This window comes from Brachyistius frenatus, unplaced genomic scaffold, assembly GCF_029030835.1.
Source record: "Brachyistius frenatus isolate BFR_SWC_R1_liver_20210118 unplaced genomic scaffold, ASM2903083v1 Contig_29, whole genome shotgun sequence".
Classification (NCBI taxonomy): domain Eukaryota; kingdom Metazoa; phylum Chordata; class Actinopteri; family Embiotocidae; genus Brachyistius; species Brachyistius frenatus.
In genome coordinates this window covers 995,454-1,014,568 of record NW_027210628.1, presented here as the reverse complement: position 1 = coordinate 1,014,568, position 19,115 = coordinate 995,454, and the positions used below count along the sequence as shown (strand labels likewise).

Below are 19,115 nucleotides of genomic sequence, written 5' to 3'. Positions count from 1 at the left end.
CAAACAGAGGTACAAAATACAATGTGTGCACCACAATGTGGTGTTATTTACAGAACAAAGGGGCGCTGCTTGCGTGCAGATATTTGCACTGTTGTTCTCATAGGTGTCATCTAGTCCATCAGACACAAGATAGTGATCTTGTTGATATTCAAAGCAATGGCAGCAAGGGACAAGAAGACCAGGGGCACTAATACACACAACATAATTAATGGACTATAGACAGAGATTATTTAAATTGACCAGCAATAAAACCATAGAAAAATATGCGATCGAGTAATACCTCGAGGCCTGTGCTGGGAACAGCAAAAATGCCATGACATTGCTATTACAAAGACTCATTTATCGATTTTTAGCTCTGTATTTATGTTTTTTTGTTTTTTTAGCGAAGGGCGATGTGAGCACGAATCTGATTGGCTGCCAACAAGAGCATCCTGAATGTAGGTGGAAGCTCATTGGCTCGCTGTCCGAGCTTCGTGTTGCTACGTCACCTTTTGTCGTTGTTCAGCAGCCGCCTGCAAACTGGAAAGTCCCTGACAGCCAGAGAGGTTTGAGTCAGGAAACCAGCTGCCGGCGTTGTCATTTTAAATGAAGGCTATTCACGTCTTCTTCTTGTCTTTGCGTCCGCACATATAACAGTCTGACAGGTTGTTTCAGCCGTGTTTTTTTTTTTTTTTTTTTTTAGCAAACCGAGTCGATGCTCTCTCCTCCGAGTGCTAGCTAGTGTTAGCAGGCTAGTTTTTGTGTGTGTGTGTGTGTGTGTGTGGGGCTAGCTGTTAGCTGGGGGATGTTTTGTTGTTGTTGTTGTTGTTGTTGTTGTTGAACTGAGCAGCCCTCCCATCGTCTGGGAGAGGAGTTTCACCAGCTGTGTATGGGAGAAAAAAAAAAAACCCACCCACCCTCTCGACGCCTCCTCATCCACTGACATTATCCGGACGAGTGACCCGTGAAATCCGCCGTCAGTAAAGCGACACCGACGGAAGAGGAGAGTCTGACCGAAGAGGAGGGAGATGGGAAACTGTCTGAAATCTCCAACCTCGGATGATATTTCTTTGCTCCATGAATCTCAGTCGGACCGAGCCAGCTACGGAGAAGGTGCCGACCCCGACCAGGAGCCACCGCCCCCCTATCAGGTAACTTTGACCAGCTGTTTTGCACCAACACGGAGCCGCTGTCCTTCGCCGTGAGGTTATTATTCACGGAGTTTAGATGATGTCCTGTGGCAGGTCTGGCCCGGTCGACCAATCCGTTTTGGGCCCCATTTATGCTAATGAAGAAGGAGCAACCCAAAGAAACTGGTGCTAGACAAACAATATGTGTGAGGTTTAGCTCAGCTGATCACAGACCCAACACCACCCTTGGGCAACAGACCAACCCGCTGACACCCCCCTCCTACCCCCCTCTGTCCCTTCACGGCATTGACACTAATCCGCTTTGTTATATCCGAAGATCTTGTCTCTGTCCATCATTTCATTGAAGTCACATTATAATTCATCCTTCACAGATTTTACAGCAGCAGGACTTGGTGTCGTCTTCACTCGAACACGTAGCTTTGGCTTGTGGAGATGAACTGAGACGCGCATCCATCTGTAATGGCCTACAGTGCACTTTAATAGTGTGAGCTGTAATTTTAATGAACCAGAAACAGACTTCACTTTTGTAGTTTTGGAAAAGGGTGACGTCACTAACTTTCTCAACTGCTTCTCTGACTGACCCCCTCCAGGACTGTGACTTTGTTGGTCTGGTGTCCTTATTTCCTGATTTAGATCATCTCCCAATAAAGCAGGTCATGCTGCAACTGTAAATATGATGCTGGTTGTTATCAATCTTTTGTGTGTTTTATATGTTAAGAGCGTCTGGTATGTGTTATGTAAGGCCTTGGCACAGACTTTCCATTTTACTGGGTTAAGCTAAGCCTTATCTGTAGATTTAAGATAAGTGTTTTTATAGCGTGAGAAACTGCTGGTGATCTCAGGTCAGCACAACATTACAGCTCTCATTGCAGAAGGCTACATTATTCTGTATTTTTAGATTAAAGAGGATGTAACCAAGTGCAAGCCTTTCTTGTAAACTATTTACAGCAGTGATGGAAAGATAAAGGGGAAAATGTGTCTATAATTTGAAAAGTTAAGTGTAACTTTAATAACTGTCTAAGTAGATTTTAAATTCAAGATTTTATACAACTACAATGAAGATAAATTGATATAGAAATTACAATTATTTTTTTTTTAATGTCAAGCAGATGAAACATTCCTTCACAAAAAGTGTGTATGTGTGAATATCATTGGTGTGTCTTTGATCTCGGAAGATATATGTGTGGTCAGCGTCACGACAGATGCTCAAAAAGGCTGCACTACACATGTATTTGATTTTTATTCAAATATTTGAGTCATTCTTCACAGCTGAAATCACTTAGGAGGAAAGTAGCTCTCGTAATACGCTGAATTGGTCAAAAATATTTCTAAACACAGTTTGAATTTGAATTCGGAAAGTTTTTCATGTTGCACTTGGGCATCTGAAGACATACGAGATTACTACTGCCAAAAGGCCCTCTCCTGGCCTCGATTAAACCTCTAAAAACTGGTCTCTTCATGAAATTACCTATTTAGAAGTTCCCTTCCCAATTCCTAATGCCTTAAGGTGGTTTAAATGTAACTTTGGGCTTCATTCAATATATTCAGACTAATGAATCTGCAAATAGTCCCCGTCTATCTCCACCTACCCGTCTGTTGCTGGCCCATAATAAGGAACGCCCCACCCCACAAGTTGACAGGATTGGTTCCTGAGGTGTGTGACGTATGAAATCTCGGCTGTCTGAATCTGTATTTTTTTTTAACACTGTCATTGATACAGTGCAGCTCCAAAACAGAAATGCTCGGTCATGGCGTTAACTGTGTCTCGTAGCTTATAAAAAGCACCACATGGTTGAAAACTGGATTTCCACTGAAACAGGTCTTTCCCCTTTCAGACCATCAAAGCTGGGCCAGCTCACGAAGACATTAACCTTCACAGCAACACAGCCCAAGAGGTCTTTTTAAAGGACACATTCAACTTCATAGTCTTTGTCATTTCTTGTCACTCACTGAAGAACTGCGTTAGAGTCGGTCATTATGATATTTGACCCGGACCAGTATTCCTTGTTATGAATCCATGTCCAGGTAGCTACAAGTGTGCCATGTCTAGCGTTCACCAGTGTGTAATTAGGTCAGCAGCCAGCTGTGGTGTCACAGAGGGTGGATGGTGTAATGAACAACACAACCATATTTTATGGAGGAACTCTGAGTAAGCTTTGAGTTGTGTTGAGAAACTCCCGTTTGTTGTTACTGACAGAGTTTCACAAGGGGGTTGCAGAACAAGTTAAAACCTACTTATAAAGGACTCTTTCAGACCTGCCAACTTCTCCCTGGTGACCACACTAATCAGCACCTTCACCATCTGAACCCTGAGAACACGGCACACATTTATTTGTGCGCTCAAAGTTCAGCTTAACACACTTAAGAAGTGCTGTGTGTGGTAGAAAAGGGACTAAATCCTCCACTGTTCACTATGTGAAACTGAGTTTATTGTGTTCTTAAAAGCTGTCGCGGGCTGGGTGCAAATGCCAGTATACTCTGGAGGTCTATCTGTCCTCCATGCAGAGGGTGAGCTTTGCTCGTCATGGTGAAATACTGGAGGCTAGCAACTCCAACAGGGAAATTTAACACAAAGACAACACGAGCTCTGGCCGGGCTTAAAATACAAAATGAATCAGAAAGGGATTCATTTGGACGATTATACGTTTGTTCAGAATTTTACTTTGTTTTTAATGAAATAGTTCTTAGCCATCATTATGTTTGAAAAGCAAATAGCACTTATTTAGTTTAATAAAAATTGGATTTCAAGTGCCGTAATTATGATCCAACCGACTTATGATAATAGCTAATTTCTGTTGGGACTCCCAGTGAGGCTGTTGAATTGAAAGAAACAACAAGGTCAATCCCTGAGTGTCTAGGATAATGATGAAATGACCAACCTCACTATATTCGGCATTCCTAACTGGAAATTATAGAAAACTACAAGTAAACAGGCAAACCCAGGTTCCCACATAAAACTAAGCTCATTATTGATTTAGGGTAAGAAAAGTGAATCAGGAGGCTGTAAATGACAAGTTTTGATGGAGTCACAAACTTCCGAGATTACATGTGAGAACATGCCATTTGATTTCAGATGCACTGCTGGCTTAATTATAAAAGTAAAGCCATAGTTTAGCCCATAGAAGTACTGAGTTCATTTTGATGTCGCGCATCATAAAAAAACATTTATGCTGGTTTTAAAGTTGTGTCCAACCCGAACTCTCTTGTGAATATAAAGTGCATGCTACTCTTCAGACACTCACCCTGAGGGAGATAAACATCTTCTGCTTCTTGAACCGTGTTTCCTGGGTAGCCACAGTCAGCAGTGATTTGGAGGAAGGTGAATTCCGCTGTCTGGACGGGGGTCTGTCCACTACCTGTCCACCGCCTGCATTTGGTGCTGTTATAAGTTTGTGTCTGAGAGAGATCAAAGCCACCTTAAATTGTAGTTCAATGACAGGTCCACATGCATTCACAAACTCCAATAGACTGCAGTAATGCTGATCTTACTCTAATTAAAAACAATACTATGATTATACATCCCTTATGGTTTTTGTCAAGGGGATTTTTTTTTTTTTTTTACCCAGGATGAGATCAGTCTTGTGAGCCAAACACTTACGTTAGCATACCATTTAATGTCTTCTCAAATTGAAATAGAGCGACGGTAGAAGGAGAGGCAGAAGGAGTTGCAATTCAGTTTGTGGTCTTAATATTGACTGTATAGGCATGGATGAATTTGTTGGTACCCTCCCACAAAAGAAGAAAAATTTCCTTGAAATAACTGTCAAAAGTAATGAGCATCCATCATTGTTTATTCCATATTTAATAAAAGAAAAATCAAACTTAGCTGTTGATTTAACAAAATGTTTTAAATAATAAAACGCGTGAAAGTTATATGGACAAATATGACAGCACCCTCAACTTGATATTGTGTTGCGCAACTTTCCGAGGCAATCACCGCAAACAAGTGATTTCATGGGCCTTCGGCACCACTTCTGGGGTGATTTTAGCTGCGTGTTTTGGGTGATTGTCCTGGGACCTGACCTGGGACTCGGACAGAGTTTTCTGAAATTGGGCAACATGTTTTACTCCAGAATGCCTTGATGGTCTTTAGATTTTATTGTACCCATCACAGGTTCAAGGCTCCCTGTGCCAGAGGCAGCACAGCAGCCCTAAAACAGAATTGAACCTCCAGGTATCGTGTTCATTTCTTGGAAAACGTCCTCTTTTCATCCAGTTTTCCAGGATGTCACGATAAGACACTGATGCACGTAGTCCTCTGAGTTCAGCTTGTATCTTTTTGGAAGTTTTCCTTGACTCTTTTATTTACCCTTCACACCGTTCTTCTGTTGAAACTGGGGTCAATTTTACTTTTGAGGCAGGCAGTTTAACTACAGTCCCATGGACCTCAAACATGTGAATAATATTTGTAGTCAAAGGAACATCCAGCTAATTGGAGATGGTCTTATAGCCTTTAAGATGCCTGTCTTTTATTTTCTTTCTGATTGTTTGAAATATCATTATAATTCCATTATTTTTCATCTTTTTTGGGATTACCAAATAAACCTGTCAGGGCTGTTTTAGAATATCTTTGTAGAAGAAGCAATAGTTTTCTCTCTTTTCATACTTTCTTTGCTTTACTCTGTGACATAATAAAGGCATGCAGCTATACATGAGACGGTTGTGTTTAATTCAGTCATATTTCAAGAGGAATGAAACATTGTTTTAATGAGGTGTTAATGTTACCAACAAAGTCCTGCATATCTGGAGCTGTTAGCCCGTGTGTTTGTGTTGCATACAACGTTGAGTGTGGTGATTTGGACAGCAGCTGTTGAGACGGGTGCTGACTCATCGCTATGGCACTGAGCTACGGGAGATAAGGCACCCCCGTGTGTTTGCAGTCTAGAGGGGGAGTGTGTGTGTGTGTGCGTGTGCGTGTGCTTTTGGAGCAGTGACACACAAGTTTATATCGATCACATTCAGTTTGGCCTTTTTACGACTGTCTGCTTGAATTATAACCAAACTTAATTGTCTGGAGCACCTTGCAGACTTAGTCACTGTGTTTGTGTGTCTACAAACCAACTGCATTGCTTTCAAGATGAGAGGGCCTGCTGTCAGCAGTTTGCTTTAAGCTCAGTGAGCTCGGCCACAAGAAATAGGGAAAGAGTTTGCTTTGGGGGTGGTTTCTAATGAGCTGTCAAACCTGGAGTGGAGACGAGAGAGAGCACGGGAGATGGAAGGACGAGAGAAGAAGAAATACAAATTGAAAGAGGGATTTCTCTGAATGGTTGTGGCTGCAGTTTTAGTCGGCTATGAATCATTCTCCGGCCATGTCTGAGTGTAGACTGGCAAGAAGTGTAAACACCCATAAGAAATGACTGCCACGCTTGGTTATTTTGTTAATGTCTTACCCCAAGCTACACTGTTTTACATGTGTTTTTTTGACGTTATCTGCAGGTGCTACAGTCAGAGCAGGCAGGAAAGAAGTGCAACTTCCTCATTTGTGTTCAGATTATTGTAATGTGTTGGAAAGATATGCTGAACTAGAGTGCATCCCCATAGGTAGGATTAAGTCATTTCGGTCATGTGATGTAGGTCTTTAGCCTTGTAAGGCAACAATACACACCATCTGAGCCCCTTGTGACAGATTACCTACCGTCTTGTCTTAATATGGTAACGGAAATGCCGGAGAGCCAGTGTTAACAAACAAGTCATTGTGCTGCAGGTCAGCGACAGAGTCTGTGGCCTTTGCCAGACACACAGCCACATAGAGGTTGTTGTTCCTGAGTGCTTACTACAAGGGCTTGGATTCAAATAACCTCTTTTGTCCTCTTAACGACTTCTTGTCACTGTTTAGTTTTCATCTCCTTTGCCTGACAGCTGGGAGCTCTGACACATGATCAGATGGCTCAGGGTGGCTTTGGTCATTATGGTACCAAGTAATGGCTTTTATGGGTAATGTGGTGCAGACTCCCCTCGTACATTTTTATTGACTGATGCTGCTCAGGCGTTATTAATATTAAATATTATTATTATCAGGCTTATGGGTGTTAATAATGAATGTGAGTCTCATGTAAAAGGCCCAACTTCCTGTTTTGATGAAGTAATGTGATACACGCATACAGTTGTCGCCACACCGTCCTGTTATCACATCAGCAAACACATCCTGTGATGCTCGTGTCCATCCTTCTCCTCCCATTGTTGTTCTTGTTGCCTGTGTGCATGTTTGCCTGCTTTGTGCGCAGGTGTCTGCCGTCTTGTTCAAAGATTTTGTTACTCTGCAGTCCTTAGAGAGACAGCTAAGATTTCAGAGTCTCCAAACGCTTCGTGTTTCAGGTGTTACTTCTAAGTGCACACTGACACTGCTTAGGTTGCACAAAAGATGCTGCCACATTTGGAAAGGAGATATTTCCTGCTCTGGATAAGACTGAGAATTAACAAGATATTACAGATATTTTTTTTTGTATTTGGAAGGCCTTGTCATGATGCAGTTCTTTGAAGTTATAAATTATGAAAATTGTGAAATTAATACTGTCAGTGTGAATACTGTCAATCTACAGCTCCTTACCTGGAAGCACATTTGTCCTTAAATTCTCTGGCTGCTCTGGTATGTCTGCATCACGTTGGTACAGCCCAGAGCTTCCAATAGCCACTGTAGTATTGTTGCACTGTGTTTGCAGTCCAGTTATTTAGCTGTATAATAAGATTCATAATGTGTCATTTAGGCTGTGTGTGAGGATGCAGAAGTCTTCTTTTGTTGTCATTTTCCAACATCTGTCTGAAGCAGTCATTTAATGAATAATTATTATATTTTAATAGAGGAGAGCTGTGTGTAATTACCAAAAACTAGGGAATTTGAGATGTTCCAAGTGAAATACTTTTGTGTGGATAATTGACATGGACATGGTCTCCAGGTCGGAAAAATACAGCCAATGCATGTGCCTTAAAGTACAATACCACTGAAGACCACTAGGGGCTGGCTCCAAAAAGCCTCTGGCTCAATATGACTCGCATTCAAAAAGCGTTAAAGTCTCTAATGATATATAAAGTTAATAAATTTTTTCCACATGTCATTTTGCTGTCATTTGCTTAATTTACTCCTTCTGATCAGAGTCCCAGTGGTCCCTCTGAAAATACTTCCATCATAAACGTACATAGCAGGCAGCAAAGAGAGGTATGTTTGGGGCGTGTCTGGCTTGATTGGGCAGTTATTGCCTCAATGGGTTTTCATTCATATCCCCCCCGTCACTCCCCTTCAGCTCGTCCAGATGTGGTCGATTCTAGCTCCAAAACATCAAAATAGCGACGGGCCAACGGCCAAAATGCCAGACACAAGGCTTCAAAATGGCCCTTCACAAACCAATCGGTGGGTCGATACCTGCTGTGGATCTAAGCCCTTATCTTACATGATAATAAGTACAATCGTTTGGCTCTGGCAGGTCTCTGTACAGTTGGGTGGTGTTGTATCTCTGATTACATGTGTGTGAGCTCCTGAAGCTAAATCTATAGCTTGTTATTGAACTTGTGAGCTGAGAGTGCCTCGAGCTTTCATTAACCTGTTCCTCTTTCCTCTGAATTTCTTTCAATCAGCGATGGATGACAGAAGAGGTAGGGTAAATCTCTCCTTTCTCTGTTTTGTTTTTCTTCCCCTGTAACTGTGTGCATCTGCTTTCCTTCCTTGTTACCTTTTAATTTTCACCTCGCTTCCCGCTCACTATTGGCGGCCTGGGCCTGGCAGGCAGACAGTTTCTGCTGCTGTGTACTCGGCTCAGCAGCAAACGTCATGCTTGGCAGACGTAACTCAGATATGTTCTTCGGCTCAGCTGGCCTCCACCCTTCCCCTATTAGTCCTCCTTTCACCATCGCCTACTCCCTTTGTCTCACTCTCTTGTCTCTCCGACTGTTGTCTTTCTGCTCACCCCGAGGTCACTTTATGAACAGTTGTCACAGCCCAGCTGACATGCCATGTATTAAACGGGGGAGGTTAAGGACAACAATTACACTGCTGACCACTGGGGGGGGGGGGGGGGGGGGGGGGGGGGGGGGGGGGGGGGGGGGGGGGGGGGGGGGGGGGGGGGGGGGGGGGGGGGGGGGGGGGGGGGGGGGGGGGACAGTCGAGCAGCACACACACACACACACACACACACACACACACACACACACACACACACACACACACACACACACACACACACACACACACACACACACACACACAGAGCAGCTGCCGCCCCCCCCCCTGAGTCCCTGTCTGCAGCTTTCATTCTTGCTCTCTGGCTGCCGTCCTGTTTTGACATTGGCTAAAGAGGCGGTTGTCAGGGGAGCAGTAGACAGCAACAATTACCAAAACTGCTGTCTCGTGGGTTAAAACGTTGCGGGCCTGAGAGGTTGTCTGATAGCCTGCGTCGTTCTGCATTTTTCCCATGAAAACTTTTAAACTTCAAACCAAAGCTGTTCAAGATTTAAAAGTAGACTGTTTCAAAACTAGTTTCTGTGCCTACTATGCTCCCTAAAGCTAATCCAATGAATCATTACTATATTTATGACCTTCGACACTGATCTACAATTATTGCTCAGTTTGCCTGTATATGCTTGTGCCATCTCCTTGAACTTCATTATTTATCTTACAGTATTTGTTTACCAACATAATTTAGCCACTGTCAGTCACAAAAACAAGATGAAACAACATTTTTCCATGTTTATGAATTCCAGCTATGATTCAATTTAGTGGACCACATACCAAAAGTGCTCCAGCAACTTTATTGGATTCCACAAAGTTGGAGGTTGTAGCTACACATCATACCGATGTCTTTTGAAGATATATTTTATGTCCCTCTCAAAACTGCAAAAATCAGACATAAAGGTTCAAAATATATTTCTTTGTCTTCTTTGAGCCTCTTAAGCCAGTGCCCATTGGTGTCCATTGCTAAACAGGTTCAAATATGATAGCATGACAGAAATGTGATGAAATCGTATTTAATTTCTAAACCCATATCAATTTGTACACTTAAAGGCACATCAACAAATATAATACAACTATCACCTGCAGAATATGTTGTCTCGGAAGTGGAAATAGTCAGCCAAGGTATTGACTCGCTTGTTTTGCTTATGGTGTCTTGTAGCATATTAAAAAAAAAAAAACATATTAACAAGGGTAAAAACTTTTACTAAAAGAAAGGGGCTAGTTAAAATCTGTGTTGTTAGAGAAGGGAGAAGACATGATACAACTGCTGGTAGCATGCTCTCATAATACAACAAGTAACATCCAGCCAAACAAAGGCAAAAATTGGCATAACTATACTTACACCAGCATTTAAAACAATGTATTTAAAGTATTTACACTATCAGTATGTGTGTCTAGCTAGCAACCAACATGTTGCTTGTTTCTGAATGTATAAAATCTGCATATTTCCTTTTAGCCCCCAAAAAAGAAGGAGATTAAAAGTAAAAGTTACTATACCTGCTTTTTTTATGGAGACAAATTGGTTCATAAACAAAATATTGTGTGATTGTCTCTTATTTGAGGTTGCAGAAAGGTTTGTGCATGTGCTGCGCATCGTCTGATCTCCAACTTCATTCAGGTGTGTGACACTTTGTGTCAAAAAGTTATCTATGGAGTGTGGATATATACAGTGCATCCGGAAAGTATTCACAGCGCTTCACTTTTTACACATTTTGTTATGTTACAGCCTTAATCCAAAATGGATTAAATTCATTTTTTCCTCAAAATTCTACACGCAATATCCCATAATAACAAAGTGAAAATAGTTTGTTTAAAATTTTTGCAAATCTATTAAAAATAAAGAACGAAAATATAACACATACATAAGTATTCACAGCCTTTGCTCAATACTTTGTTGAAGCACCTTTGGCAGAAATTACAGCCTCAAGTCTTTTTGAGTATGATGCTATAAGCTTGGCACACCTATTCTTGGGCAGTTTCTCCAATTCTTCTTTGCAGGACCTCTCAAGCTCCATCAGGTTGGATGGGGAGCGTCGGTGCACAGCCATTTTCAGATCTGTCCAGAGATGTTCAATCGGGTTCAAGTCTGGGCTCTGCCTGGGCCTCTCAAAGACATTCACAGAGTTGTCCCGAAGCCATTCCTTTGTTATCTTGGCTGTGTGCTTCGGGTCGTTGTCCTGTTGGAAGATGAACCTTCGCCCCGGTCTGAGGTCCAGAGCGCTCTGGAGAAGGTTTTCATCAAGGATGTCTCTGTACATTGCTGCATTCATCTTTCCCTCCATCCTTACTAGTCTCCCAGTTCCTGCTGCTGAAAAACATCCCCACAGCATGATGCTGCCACCACCATGCTTCACCATAGAGATGGTATTGGCCAGGTGATGAGCGGTGCCTGGTTTCCTTCAAACATGACGCTTGGCATTCAGGCCAAAGAGTTCAATCTTTGTTTCATCAGACCAGAGAATTTAGTTTCTCATGGTCTGACAGTCCTTCAGGTGCCTTTTGGTAAACTCCAGGTGGGCTGTCATGTGCCTTTTTCTGAGGAGTGTCTTCCGTCTGGCCACTCTACCATACAGGCCTGCTTGGTGGAGTGCTGCAGAGATGGTTGTCCTTCTGGAAGGTTCTCCTCTCTTCACAGAGCAACGTTGGAGCTCTGTCAGAGTGACCATCGGGTTCTTGGTCACCTCCCTGACTAAGGCCCTTCTCCCCCGATCGCTCAGTTTGGCCGGGCGGCCGACTCTAGGAAGAGTCCTGGTGGTTCCAAACTTCTTCCATTAACGGATGATGGAGGCCACTGTGCTCATTGGGACCTTCAATGCTGCAGAAATTTTTCTGTACCCTTCCCCAGATCTGTGCCTCGATACAATCCTGTCTCGGAGGTCTACAGACATTTCTTTGGACTTCATGGTTTGGTTTGTGCTCTGACATGCACCATCAACTGTGGGACCTTATATAGACGGTGTGTGTCTTTCCAAATCATGTCCAATCAACTGAATTTACCACAGGTGGACTCCAATCAAGTTGTAGAAACATCTCAAGGATGATCAGTGGAAACAGGATGCACCTGAGCTCAATTTTGAGTGTAATGGCAAAGGCTGTGAATACTTACAGTATGTACATGTGATTTTTTTCGTTTTTGATTTTTAATAGATTTGCAAAAATTTCAAAAAAAATGTATTTCACGTTGTCATTATGGGGATATTGTGTGTAGAATTTTGAGGGAAAAAATAAATTTAATCCATTTTGGAATAAGGCTGTAATATAACAAAATGTGGAAAAAGTGAAGCGCTGTGAATACTTTCTGGATGCACTGTAAGTGGTTAATGACAGCTCAGTTAAAGGCTTTAGAGTGGGTTTAGCCTAATCTGTGACCTGGCTGTTGGATCTCTTCAGCTGCCTGCAGTTTCGACACACAGCAGGACGAGAAGGCAGTCCATGTACTGAAGTGTGGGCACAGGCAGAGTGAGGAGGAAGTAGTGCTCAGACCACAAGAGACTGTGGTGAGTGTATAAGAATGTATGAGGATAGCGGGAGAAAGAGAGAGAGAAGGAAGAGTCACCGACCGCAAAGTGAGTTTGTTGAGTCAATAGAATGTTTTTAGAGCACAGGAAGATACTTAGAGATGGGGGTAGTGCAATCTCCTTCATTAAATGCAAGGATACAATAGAGGGTTACAGCAGGTAGAACAGAAAAAAAACTGTCCATCTTGCTTACCACTGACATTTCTTTGAAAGCTTTATTTTTCACAAACATGTATGGATGCTAGGGATGGGTCGTGAGTTTCTAACGCCGAACCCCCAAATCCTTCAGTTCTCTTTGCCAACTAATCTCCCATTGTAGCACCCACTCACCAAAACCACAGACTGTATATAAAAGTAGACTTATCTTCCAGAACTTAAGTCCACTGTTCTTCCAGGGCAAAAACGACATCACTGTTCATGTCAAATGACGATGCTGGCGCTGGAGGAACAACGAGACCTTACAACTGTCCCAGAGACACAGAGAAAGCTATATTCCTATCTTGAAATAGATAAGGTTGAAAATTGGTATCTTTGCTTTGATGGTCTTAATCATTTTTCATGAATCAAACCAATTCATTGGGCATCCTTTTCTATAAAATAGTCTAGGTATTGTAATAAGTCCTTCTAATACAGTGTAATACACAGCGTAGGTCGGGCTGCAATAATAATATTGTGACTTTTTTTGTGTGGCTCATTACGATCCAGTACTGAAACCGTGTTAGTCACACTGATTTGATGTGACTTTCCTTACGCTTTAATATTTTAACTGTGGTTTTGCATGCCAACGTGTAAAAGCCTGCTTACAGACATAGTGAAAGACTATTCTGATGGTTCAAAGCTAAGACGGATTTCTGTTGCCCAAAGTGTGGAGACAGTGAGACTCTGGCTGCTTTCAAGTTGAATTCAAGCTTTGAATATCCACACTTTGAATATTGAAAGTTCAAGTAGTACAATAACATTTTTGTAATTTTTTTTTTTTTATGTAAATATTTCCCTAAAGTGTACACCAGTCTGATCTCTCCTTTCCAAGTCGCATAGTGAGCCAACTGGGCATGTAGCTACTCGATCTGCTGCACTGGCTGTTTGAGAACGACGTGGGGAAACACTGCCTCCTACTGGCTGAGATCATAAGCTTCACAACATAACTGAAAACTGGAATGTGAAACACTTCTTTCTTCTTTCAGAACAGATGAATTATTCCATACAACTCCATTTAGTGAAAAACAGTGATATCTTACTTTAAATTAGGTGAATTTGCCTTTAATTACTGATCATCCCATGACCTCATATCCGTTTGCTTTTTTTTTTTTTTTTTTTTTCATGGTTTCCCTTTTGTTTTTTCCTTTTTGCTTTCTGTACTTGTACTATGAAAAATGTTTATAAATATAAAAAGGTTTGTTTAGCACATCAAAGGGAAGTCCACCCGTATTGTATTTGTAGTTGACGATACGATTCTGTCTCCTACTATTGAAATAAATGTTTATGCCCTAGTTCACATAATATGTTTGCAATAATTAGAAGAAAGTTTTATTAACTTGAGGTTCATCTGCTAGACTTGGCTTGACTTCCAGTGAAAGTCATAACAGGACTAAAATCTTCTACTTACTGTAACACTGATGTTGGAAACGGACAGGACCAAATTGCACGACCCCAAAAAAGTATTTTATTAAGATACAAGTACACGCAGTACAGGTGAGGCCAACAAACAACTCCAAAGAAACACGCAGCCAAAACCAGGGAGCAGAAAGATGAAGATTAAATACGAGGAATAATGACTCGGCAAAGACAAACTGGCACTGGGGGACTTGGACCACAGAGACTGTAAAGGAATGAGAGACAATTAGAGGTCATTAGACAAAGGCAGGAAGTCAAGACTCTGAAATGATAGCAGATGTGAGTTAAAATAATAAAATAGGAAATGTGAAACGCGTAAAACATAACAAAATGACGGGAACAGGTTGTGACACATATCAAAATATATAAACCCGCAATATGGTGTAGGGTGGAGAGAGATCAGATGAGCAGGTCTTCAGTATTATTCTTATGAATCCAACCAGCATTGAGTTAATATTCAGAAAAAAACATTTGAGTTGACGTAACATAAACAGTTCTCATAAATCCTTCCCTCCAAGGACCACTGTACTGTTTTCACGTCACCTACATGTTGTGTTTATTTTCTGGAGATAGTTTTTTTGGTCTGACTGTATTTCGGCCTCTTCTCTTTCTGCAGGAGCAGATCCATGTGCCCGTCTACCACCCAACACCCAGCCAAGCCCGACTGGCCACTCAGCTGACAGAAGAGGAGCAGGTCCGCATCGCCCAACGCATCGGCCTCATCCAGCACCTCCCGAAGGGCGTGTACGACCCCGGGCGGGATGGCTCTGAGAAGAAGATCAGAGAGTGAGTAGAAAGCCTGTGAAGTCTTGACTCAGCAGAGTAACACAAACACCACCTCACCGATAGGGCGGAAACGGTAGATACGAATGATAAAACACGATTAAGTTCTCGAAGGCTAGTATTGGCATTTTGAATTTAAATTGTCATCAAAATTGCCTTCGATTACAACCCTTTGAATAACTACAACAGTCTCCTAGTTGCATGTGTGCAGCCACAATCTGCAACGGGGATCAGTGAAAATATGGTGGAATGGAGAGATTTTTCCGTTCTTTACGAAGAATACGTCTTAAGTGTTATCACATTTTGCTTTTTGCAAGAGTGACGAGGGAAACTGGATTAAAAATGGTTCCCCCTACATATCTTGTGAACCATTTTCGTGACAGAAATATAGGTAAGTTGACTTAGTGTGTGTGATGTGGGGATTTTCGTAATAGGGAAAATGTCACGGTTTGTCTGTCTAACATTGATTACTTGTCAATAATGTAAACTGAGGATTTCTGTGTGTATCGCATCGGATACAATAAGACCTTACGTATTTTAGACACCAAACCATTCAGTTTATTTCAAATTCAACAGGAGAAACACACTCGCGCGTGTCTGTGTGAGTGATCGCGACTGAAATTATAATGTATAATAATAAAATGGCTGTAGATTTAGTTTTTACCTTTGAGATAAATATATACAACAGTTCATACTGCTGCTAATATAGTGCATTTAAGCAATTCCCCGATAATACTGATAACCATGATGATTTTGGTCACTATAATTAGAATTTGAAAATTTCATACTGTTAAATCTCTAATTTGTGTTTAAACAGGAATGCTTCAAGTAGAATGATCTAAACGTTTTCAATGACTTTGTTTTCTGAAAATAAACGCTGCCTGCTCTTTTTTCAGTATTGAGAAAAGGCAACTAAAATAACTGCTATGAAGATTAACAACTTAAACTTCCCCACAAAGTCCTGCCGTCATGTGCCAATATATTCAAAAAATGTCATGTGTCACGTGACTTTGTCATTCGCATGCATGCAATATTGTAATAAAGTATAGTACAGCAAATAAAGTGTTACAAGACCCAAGACATTTGTACGTTATTGTCATCACATATTGCAGAATTTTACAGGAGTTCACTGCTTTGAAAGCAGTATGTATTATATCAATATCTATAACATATGATAGTCTATACCATGTGAAAAGTAAAAGGTCAAATCTGTGCTGTTTTTATTTTCCCATTATAAGATACCCATTGAGAGTCTAAACTCAGTGATGTAGCATATTTGTGTTTTGCAGGAACTCTCACTGTCCTATCTTGTCATGCCGGAGCTGATGATCACCTGTTTCTGTTAACTTTCAATAGCACAAAAATATTTACAACTTGAGTCAGAAAAAAAAAATCACACTGACTCCCTCAAAAAAAAGGAATATTGATGTCCTCAAATATGTATTTCATATTACCACCTCACTAAGTGAGTGGATTGTAGCAGGAAAAAATGCTCCCAGAGTCCAGGGCCAACGCCTGATTTTATCTGAATAATTGTCCAGACCCTCAAAATATTTCATTGTTATTGAAACAAATCCGAGAAAAGCAGGAAAGAAGCTGAACTCGCTGGAAATGTTTGGACTTTTGCGAGATAAATGAAGTTATTAAAGAAATAATCCAGCATTAAAATAGTTGCTTCCATTCACTCAATCAACTGATAGTTGCAGCTCCAGTGTCTTGTGTGCTTCACTTCTCTTTCATGGTTTCCTTCATATCCAATCCCAACCAGACTTTAGTACTGCATAACAGGAAGCACTGAGAGTCTGTGTTCACCTCTGCAGGTGCGTCATCTGTATGATGGACTTTGTGTACGGAGACCCGATCCGGTTCCTGCCCTGCATGCACATCTACCACATGGACTGTATAGACGACTGGCTGATGAGATCCTTCACCTGCCCCTCCTGCATGGAGCCTGTGGACGCTGCACTGCTCTCCTCCTACGAGACCAACTGACACGCACACGCACACACACGCACACACACACACACACACACACACACACACACACACACACACACGCACACACACACACACACGCGCGCACACACACCTGTGGACCAGACCGGACACACACATACACACACACATTGAATATGCACACAAGTGGAAATACACTCAACTTAAATCTTACTAACTTATAACCTGGATTAGTAGGATAGTGATATCAAAGCAGTGATCATGTAAAAGATGTAGGCTGAATTCTGTGCGTGTATGTGTATATGTAGGTGTGTGTGTGTGTTTGTGTTTGTGTGCGTGTGTGTGTGCGTGCACAATTTCCTCAGTTGGCCTGCTGGACAGGATTGCATCTGGGAAAGGGATGAAGAGTGTTGGTGATGAGGATGAGCAGGAAGAAGCCGGACCGAGGAAAGAAGTGAAGGAGACGGGAGCTGACGGCGGGGTGTGTGACGGTGTGTAAAGGCAAGTCAAGGGGGAGGGATGACGGTTAACTCTTATGAAACCTTTTCGAGATCTGCCTCTAAATATGTGATACGCGCGCACACTTGCGTTATTAACTCCCCGTCATTGAAACGAACCTGTGACAGAACACGGGAGGAGCAAGGACATCTGACCGCAGATTATTTTTGTTGGACTGCTGATGCCTGACATTGTCAAAACTCATGACAAAGAGGAAGGAAATGTCCGTCAGAAGAACTGCCAAACGCCTCACGCGGGCTCAAAAACTGTTACGGGTGCAGATCTGTGATTTATAAACCGCTCGAGATGGACATCAGACTGAAGACCGCAAACGTCAGACGGATTGTGCAGACGTACCGCCGGTCTCCAGTTGCACCGATTTTTTCCTGAGAAAAATATGATTGGTCGGTGGATTGACTGATTGATTGATTGATTGATTGATTGATTGATTGATTGATTGATTGATTGTCTGTCCTGTGGCTTTGTGAAACCTGTTCTCTCTTTAGTCAGTCAGCATAAGGGCTCTGTGAACCAGTGTTTACCAACAACACGGACGTGACAAAAGGAAATGCAATGTAGCAGGTCGACTGTTGCGTTTGACTCCTCATGACTTCCTCATTCACTGAGATCTCAGATGATTGGCCAAAGCACAAGTACACCAGTTAACAAAGCAGTGATATAAATTTGATATTTGCACTTCTTAATCACATTCAGTAATTATGTCAATGTGAAGTATCTTGTTTTATGTACATCCTCAGTACCATTGCAATGACTTCTAATGAAAGCCACTGTCTCTGCTGACCAAGAGTTGATACTTAATTTATTACAGGTGACTTTAACCAAACTACTGAATTCATTCCAAGGTTTGTGCCCCTGTTGTCTGTGCAAAATCAAAACCTACACAAGAACATTTAAAACACACAAGGTTGGACCTATTTAATTTGTTTGGCAAACACAGATAAAACCAGATGTAGAGAAAACAATCAGGACCTCCATCAGGACAGCGTCTATTTTTAGTTTCTTAATTTCCTTGATATCAAGTTCAACGCTTCAATCTTTTACCACATTTTAAAATGTCTATTCCCAGAGTCACCCAGTGTACTGTAAAAGCACAAAGACGTACAGACATAAATTGCTTGTTAAACTTTCCTTCTCTCTGCTAACTTTGGTGTCCAGGTGAGTAGGTAAAGTGAATCCTGCTGGAAATGGTAAATCATTCGAGGCATGATACAGATCCATGAAAACATTAGTGATCTGTGTGTGTGTGTGTGTGTGTGTGTGTGTGTGTGTGTGTGTGTGTGTGTGTGTGTGTGTGTGTGTGTGTGTGTGTGTGTGTGTGTGTGTGTGTGTGTGTGTGTGTGTGTGTGTGTTCATTCGAGGCGTTACGGCTCCTGTGTGTGGTTGGTGGGCGGCAAGTCAGCACCTTAGTTTTTGCACAGTACTTTAAATATACTTAACTCTTTTATGTGGTACATTGTCCTCCATCATTTAAGATGGAGCTTCTTGGCCTTAGGTTACACATGAGTGAGGGTTGGTATCCGCTGATAAAATGTAAGCAAAGTCCACTCCAGTTTAAGAGAACAAGAAGCGGAAGGGATCACACACGGACTGCTGCCGCCGAGCTGCGAGTCATTGTACAAGTCATTAAGGATACAGAAAATTGTCTCACCACAT

At 41.8% G+C, this 19,115-nt stretch overlaps 1 protein-coding gene across 2 annotated transcripts; it reads left to right on the top strand.

Moving 5' to 3' along the window:
- Positions 1-499: 499 nt before the first annotated feature.
- Positions 500-18,589, top strand: rnf11b (ring finger protein 11b). 2 transcript variants are annotated; one of them, XM_069699041.1, is made up of 4 exons: positions 500-1,130; positions 8,700-8,717; positions 14,821-14,990; positions 16,808-18,589. In XM_069699041.1, exons 1-4 carry the CDS (start codon positions 1,008-1,010, stop codon positions 16,977-16,979), a joined length of 483 nt encoding a protein of 160 aa, XP_069555142.1. In that variant the 5' UTR covers positions 500-1,007; the 3' UTR covers positions 16,980-18,589. The 2 variants fall into 2 exon arrangements, with proteins under 2 accessions (XP_069555142.1, XP_069555143.1); XM_069699042.1 differs by lacking the exon at positions 8,700-8,717.
- The last annotated feature ends 526 nt before the right edge of the window (positions 18,590-19,115 follow it).